The sequence below is a fragment of the Misgurnus anguillicaudatus genome, chromosome 2, assembly GCF_027580225.2.
Source record: "Misgurnus anguillicaudatus chromosome 2, ASM2758022v2, whole genome shotgun sequence".
Taxonomy (NCBI): domain Eukaryota; kingdom Metazoa; phylum Chordata; class Actinopteri; order Cypriniformes; family Cobitidae; genus Misgurnus; species Misgurnus anguillicaudatus.
The window spans coordinates 50,912,030-50,919,635 of NC_073338.2; the positions used below are offsets into that span (position 1 = coordinate 50,912,030).

General features: G+C 39.3%; 1 protein-coding gene across 1 annotated transcript; it reads right to left on the reverse strand.

Moving 5' to 3' along the window:
- Positions 1 to 855: 855 nt before the first annotated feature.
- On the reverse strand, positions 856 to 6,054 carry LOC141351090 (E3 ubiquitin/ISG15 ligase TRIM25-like). Its single transcript, XM_073857447.1, has 6 exons — positions 5,263 to 6,054; positions 4,958 to 5,063; positions 4,648 to 4,871; positions 4,322 to 4,475; positions 4,112 to 4,171; positions 856 to 1,411 (listed from the first exon to the last, which is right to left on the reverse strand). Exons 1-6 carry the CDS (start codon positions 5,851 to 5,853, stop codon positions 888 to 890), a joined length of 1,659 nt encoding a protein of 552 aa, XP_073713548.1. The 5' UTR covers positions 5,854 to 6,054; the 3' UTR covers positions 856 to 887.
- Between the last annotated feature and the right edge of the window lie 1,552 nt (positions 6,055 to 7,606).

Sequence of the window (7,606 nt, forward strand, 5' to 3'; positions counted from 1 at the left end):
ACTCTGTGACGTTGCCTGCTTAAAGAGTAACTAAACCCTAAACCAACTTTTTTTAGTTAATGATCTGTAAGAATGATGCTTTATTAGTGCTGTTCATTGATTTTAGTAAGTTTTTTGACATTAAGATATAAAGTGCTTCAATACTGCAATATATGGTGTAAAAACGTCTAAGTGCTGCCCTCTTCAGGTTGAACAGTGGCTACTGCAGTTGAATTTTCCTATTGGATGTTGGGTCCAAAAAATGACTCGTGACGTAAGCAGGTTCAAGCTCACCACGCCCTTGTTACTATCTCACCACACACTTGGTATGAGCTTAGTTCGTCCCCTCTATCTCCGTTGGGATCTGCCCACTTTTCTTGCATTTTTCAAATATTGCCAGTGGGTGGAGTCAGGCTTTGACCAGGGGTTTAGTTACGCTTTAAACATCCGTTTGTGTCAGTTTACATGCAACCGTGCAACCGAAGATTTTCAAAATCTCCACTCTGGCCGGAGTTTTTAGAAACAATCGGTTTCAGAGGCGAGTTCTCCGTTTGCGTGTAAACGGGGGGCACAAACGAAGGTAAATCTCTCCGTTTTTAAAAATAACCATGTACGTGTAAACAGGGCCTGAATCACAACTGTTTCACAACAAATTTATTGCACAGCTGTTATTTGAATCATGAAATTAATTAAAAGATCATCTCATGAGTAAAACATGTTGTATTTTAATGTGTTTTACTCTACAAACGAAAGTTAGACAGACAATCTAGACAGAAAAATATCAAAGCTATAAGAATGAAATATATAACTTATATACTATAAATGATCATTTGTCTTTTGATTTGTTAAATTATATAAACTGGTTTAGGTGACACTTGTGCAAATTAACCAGTATAAGCATTAATCATTTATAATGTTAGATCACATAGTTTCACTGTTGAGCTGTTATACAAGTAAACCCCAGGATAGAGAGGTTTAGTGAATGTGGTGTTGACTCTGTGGATGAGGGTCATTGTGTCAGAGACGCTGTAGAAGGACAGAGATCCTGAACTGTGATCCACATAAACTCCTATTTTACTGGACACTACTGGGAGATTTGTCTCTATATTATTGTGAACAAATGAACATTGAGAGGAAGAACAGTACAAACTCCAGGACTGATCATTACGTCCAAATAAAGACTCAAGACCTTTTCCCTTCCTGCTGATGCTCTTATATGACACTGATATAAACACACAACTACTCCATTCAATCTCCCAGTAACAGCGTCCACATAAACTCTCTCTACACAACACCTGAGGAAAACCATCAAATCTGTCTGGATGATCAGGATACTGCTGAAATGTGTTAGTGCGAGTAGCCGCTCTGTTCTCCTCAGACAGACTGATATAACTGTATGCTGTGTTTGGATCCAGAGAGAAGAGACTGAAATCTGAGGAAGATAAAAAACATCATATTTTTAATGTAGATATTTTAATAATATTTGTTTGCCTGTTTCTATGATCATGCATTTGTTAATTTGAGTGTAAAGGTCAGGGGCCGGATTCACAAAACATTCTTAAGAAGAACTTTTATCTTAAATTCAGAAAAAAGCTTAAAGGAATAGTCTACTCATTTTCAATATTAAAATATGTTATTACCTTAACTAAGAATTGTTGAATCATCCCTCTATCATCTGTGTGCGTGCACGTAAGCGCTGGAGCGCGCTGCGACGCTTCGATAGCATTTAGCTTAGCCCCATTCATTCAATTGTACCATTTAGAGATAAAGTTAGAAGTGACCAAACACATCAATGTTTTTCCTATTTAAGACGAGTAGTTATACGAGCAAGTTTGGTGGTACAAAATAAAACGTAGCACTTTTCTAAGCGGATTTAAAAGAGGAACTATATTTTATTGCGTAATAGCACTTTCGGGAGTACTTTGACTCGCCTGAAAAGTCCGCTCCCCTTCTCACTCTCATAATGGGAGAGGGAGGGTGTTACTGCGCTGAGTCGAAGTACTCACAAAAGTGCTATTACGCCATAAAATATAGTTCCTCTTTTAAATCCGCTTAGAAAAGCGCTACGTTTTATTTTGTACCACCAAACTTGCTCGTATAACTACTCGTCTTAAATAGGAAAAACGTTGATGTGTTTGGTCACTTCTAACTTTATCTCTAAATGGTACCATTGAATGAATGGGGCTAAGCTAAATGCTATCGAAGCGTCGCAGTGCGCTCCAGCGCTTACGTGCACGCACACAGATGATAGAGGGATGTATCAACAATTCTTAGTTAAGGTAATAACATATTTTAATATTGAAAATGAGTAAACTATTCCTTTAAGAAAAAAGTTAAGAATATTTTGTATTCTCAAAAAAGCTTCCAAAAAAAGTTATTTTTATCCCCTTAAGCATGTTCTTAATTCAAATTCTCGAAAAAGAAACAACATTAAATATCATCTTAAAGTGACTCGGCCATTAAAGACACACTATGCAGTTATTTTACCTTAATATAACAGCTTCAAAGTCATTTCGATGGTAAACAAAGTCATAGTATGGCGAATCATCCCCCTGTTGAAGCTCGGGAAGGACGCCGCTACAAAGAACCAGCAATGCAAGCTTGAGAGAACCGCCCCTGACAAATCTCGCGAGAATCACGACTTGCTTTACGGCAACGACGTCACACACGTTAGGCTTGTTCGACTTCGTGCAGCGCTGCAAGAACCGGCAGTCGGATGACGTAAAAGTACCGCGAGAATGAACCGAGACGGCACTTTGACGTCATCGGGCTGTCGGTTCCTGCAGCGCTGCATGAAGTCAAACACAACAACTGCACGCGCGCATTTGAGACGTGATGCTCGATGAGGGAAACAGCTAAGAAAACCCGTTCGGAAGAGAGTAGAAAGCAGTAAGACAATCTGACCGGGTTAGGAACCGGACAAGAGTCCCACTCAGTCAGGTTTTTACTCGTTGGCGTGAGCTAATAGACAGCACTGGATGGATGACTAAGGGATGCTGATCTGGCGATCTTGTTGATGGACAAGTACGTAAATCTCTTATTTGTAAATTTGTTTGCGGTCTATGTTGTATGTGGTTGCGCTTGCTTGTAGTGTGTATTTTTTAACTAAGCTTTTCATTCATCCAGTGTTGATAATTAGATCAGTAAAATAACTTCAACAAGGGTCTAGCTAGCTTACGATCATAAGAGCATTTAGCAGACTTGCTAACAAACACTCGTTTCTCTTACATGTTTTTTTTTGGCCATCTAAACTCAAGTGTTGTGTTGTGATGTGTACGTAGTCATTTGTCTAATTTCGATTTCTTATGGCCAACGAATAACGGCCAATGTTATGAAATAATGCAACGTATACAATTAACTGTGTCAATGCATTTTGTAATGTTTACATTACAATTAAAAAACAAATGAAATTATACAGTAGACATAACGTTAGACTATAGACTGTTTACTTGTGATTAAGCTGCAATCTTGTAAAAACGTAATAAGCCAGCAAACGCGGTAGGCTACTTTATTATTATATGCCTACTCTACACTTGGCATAAACTTCTTATTATCCTATTACCATCATCTGTAGTTTAGTAGACATGCAGTAGCCTAATATTTGTATGAAATTGTGAAACATTCCCTGGTCATTATCTTCGGAGTCCATCTCACGCCCAACACTATCCTTACAGGTACGTACAGAGTGGGCGTGCGAAATTACGACAGTTGCAAGTTTTCCCCCGTGACTCTAGGGGTCGCTGTTTGACAAAAACGTCAAACTGCATGGAATGCCTTTAAAGAGTTGTCTGAGCAGCCTTATCTGATTGACTGGCCACTTTATGTTAATGTTTATGTTAACCCATCAAATCCAGTCCTGTAGCAGTTGGGAATGTTTGTTATTCTGCTGTTCCTACATGTTCCTCACTTTTATAAGTTGCTTTGTATGAAAGTGTTTGATAAATGTAATGTAATGTACTTGAACATGGCCCTAAAGATTGATGCAGAGCACACACTCCGTGTGTATTGTGTAACATTATTCTTGAATAATTCAACAGCATGTCGTCAATTATTTCTTACATAATGTGTTATAGTGTATTATATGATCTCAATGTAATGAATAAGAAAATAATAATAATAAAATGTGTCTTACACTGTAGGAACTCCGCTCTGATCTTGGGTTCATTGGTGGGAATAACTACAATTAATGAAACTAAAGAAAATAAAGTGACATCATCAGATTAAATCTCATATAAAATCATCATCGTTTTAATCTGCTCTGTATTTCTTCTGTTATATTTGATGTTACTGTAAGACTCATTTCTGAGAGTAAATCACAGTCTTAGTTTGAGATGTTTCTTACCTTTCTCAGATATCTTTTCAATCTCTTCTTTACAGAAATCCTCCATCTTTTCTTTCAGTTTAGTGACAGATTTCATCACATCATCAAAAGAGAGAAGAGAAGAGACAGTGATGTTGTCTGAAGATCCAGAAGATGAAGAGAGAGACTGAAAACTCTACATGAACACAACACAAAAACATCAAACCTACAATACACAACAATCAGATCTGTGCCGATCCAGACACAGTGATCTTTACTCTATTGACATGAATAAAACGCAATCCTATCAGATTAAAGTCAAGATGTATTTATTGTAATGTATGTTGTAGTGTACAGTGTTGAGTTACCTGAAGGAAACTGATGTGATCTTTTGTTTGTGAAAGTTTCTCCATCTCATCATTTCTCCTCCTCAGATCATCAATCTCCTGCTTCAGTTTCTTCAAGAGATCTTCAGCTCGACTCACTGCAGTCTTTTCCTGATCTCTGATCAGTTGTATCACCTCAGATCGTCTTCTCTCAATGGATCGGATCAGTTGAGTAAAGATCCTCTCGGTGTCGTCCACTGCTGTCTGTGCAGAGATCGTGTTAACACACACAGAGAGAAACATTCAACTCAATCTCAAACACTTCTTTCAGTATTTATGTTTCTCTATTCATCAAAACTCACCGTGTGAATCTTCACAGACTCTCTTAGATCCTGAAGCTTCTTCTCTTTCTCCTGGATTCTCTGATGGAGTTTTCTCTTCTTGTCCTCCAGTAATCTCTGTTCAACAGATTCATAACAGATAACTCAACTGGTCAGGTAAGGTTTGAGTGAGTAATCTTCTAAACTAATTTCTGTTTTACAGTCAAGCTGTCATTTCTTCTGCTCTTGTGCGCCCTCATGTGGCCACGCGGCACTAAGCAGTCGCTTCACTTCTGCTTTATATTTATATTTCATATATTTGTTCATTTGTTCATACCTGTTTCTCAGTTCTCTCTGCTGCAGCTGATACAGTGTCGTGATTTTTATGTTCATCCACCAAACAAAGCAAACAAATACATCTCTGATCAGTGCGACAGTAAACCTCGATGAGTTTGTCATGTTGAGAGCAGATCATCTCCTGAAGTCTTCCTGTCACATCAATCACTTTGTGTTTCTTTTCTCTGTGAAAAGCTTCATGTTGTTCAAAGTGAGTTTGACAGTAAGATTCAAGACACATCAGACAGGACTTGATAGCTTTGTATTTTCTCTCAGTACAGACGTCACACTTCACATCTTCAGGTCCAGCAGAACTGAGAGCAGATCGATCAGTCTGAAGTTTTGTCTTCTTCAGCATCTCCACCACTTCAGTCAGCATGGTGTTTTTACCTAAATCAGGTCTTGTATTGAAGGTCTGTCTGCATTGAGGGCAGCTGTAGTTTCTCTTCTGATCATCTTGATTCCAGCAGTTTGTAATACAGCTCATACAGTAACTGTGTCCACAGGGAATGGTCACTGGATCCTTCAGTAAATCCAGACAGATTGAACAGATGAACTGATCCTGAGACACTGAAAGATTCACTTCCGCCATTTTACAGACTGCACAAATACAGCGACGCGTTCAAACACTCTTCAGTAGTTTCGGGGTGCTTCTCAATTCTTCTAACTTGTGTACGTCCTCGTCCTCGTTTCCTCTCGCGTCTCTTCTTCTTCGTTTGTGTTTAATGGCGGTCAAAGAGTATAGAAGCACAAGAGGAGAAACTCATTCGTTTTTGGCAACAGTCACTGACTACAGCGCTTCAGTAGCGCGGCCGCCATTTTGGAATGAAAATTCTCAATTCATTCTCAGCGAATCTCACAGCCAAATCAGAAGCGCAATAGAGGGGTTGCAAGTTTACAAACATTGCAGGGTGCGTGCGCAACCAAGAGGCAGAAAGCCCGATTGGTGAGCTGATCTGCTACTGCAACAACCTTAATTATTGAAGCGTTCTTTATTGTTTGTATATAAATAAGACTTGATTTTAGTTGTATCTGTTTTCTGTCTATATTTTTACAGTGTTACTGTATGAATTATAATGTTATAATTATAATGCTAGTAACGTAATAGTCGCATCTACTGGTATGTTAACATCAGGCACCCAGCACTGACTACCGTACTATTTTCCACGCAACAATTCCTTGGCATTTTGAATTACAGACACCGCTAGTGATGTTACGTCTGACACCGAAGCTCCGAAGCTTGCTTCAAACCATAGACAGTAAAAGAAATGGACACAGCGACCCCATTGGATTTAACGGAGACAAGTGAAGTCAATTAGAAGCACGCACTTCCTGGGTGTCGAGCGTACTGCGCAGACTCAAACTGAGCTCAATGACGTGGATGTCACGTGAGCAACCTGTAAGTCTTCTAATAGCCGTGCCACGGGAAATCTGAACCACCTACTGAATCTTGCAGAGACGGCGAGCGTGAACAGGAGCACATTTTTGTTAGTATTCTGATTAATAATCTCCCTTGACTTTATGCCTTCACGTCCACCCGATTGCCTCATAGTCAGTAAAAGATTGCCTGTGAGCTTCTCTCCCAGTCCATACGGTAATTTCTCTACTGTGCGACAGAAAGTCGCAGGTTATGACGCGATCGTTAGCCTATTTTTACAAAAACTGCTTCTACTGGGCCATAACGTAAGATACATGGTAATGGAGCCTTTTATACATTTTCGTGTTTCTTTAGAAATAATTAATGGACAAATTGAGTCTTTAAACGCCTCAGATGTAAAGTTATTCGCTGTCAAAGTGACGCCAAAATGAATGGGAGTCAATGGGATGCTAACAGCAGATGGGTGTTCGCTAAGCAATGGCGGTGCCCAGGGCTGCTTCAATAAAATATGAAACCCTGCCCCCCTGCTTCAAACTCGAAATGTCTTTACAATGAACCAGTGCTTCGGAGCTTGTATCATTACGTCACTAGTCACGTGAAAATGACGTCTGAAGCAAATACACTGGTTCACTCCTGTAGCGAACCACCTGACTGCTTTGACAGCCCGATCCGGGGTTGACCGGTTTGAAACGTGGCGGCTGTATTTCTTATAAAAGTGAAGCCAAACCATGGCGATACCGTGGGTTATAGTAGTCGGAGTTTGGATTGTCGTTGTTGTTGAGGAGATTGTATTTAGATTATTTCATTGTTGTGATGGAGCCAGCGAGAAAGAGGAGTCGTTCCCAAGTTTGGGAACACTTTCAACTTATTTCCCCGAATAAGGTTATTTCTTTGGCATTTCTGCATAGTTTTATTTTTGTGTGATTTTTTTTGTAAAACAAAAAATAATTAATAAACTAATGTTATC

Coding starts and splice junctions, on each gene's coding strand:
- LOC141351090 (XM_073857447.1), bottom strand. CDS start 5,853: ATGGCGGAAGTGAATCTTTCAGTGTCTCAGGATCAGTTCATCTGTTCA. Junction 5,064..5,262: donor CAGAGAGAACTGAGAAACAG/GTATGAACAAAT, acceptor TCTGTTGAACAG/AGATTACTGGAGGACAAGAA. Junction 4,872..4,957: donor GATTCACACGGTGAGTTTTG/ATGAATAGAGAA, acceptor CGATCTCTGCAC/AGACAGCAGTGGACGACACC.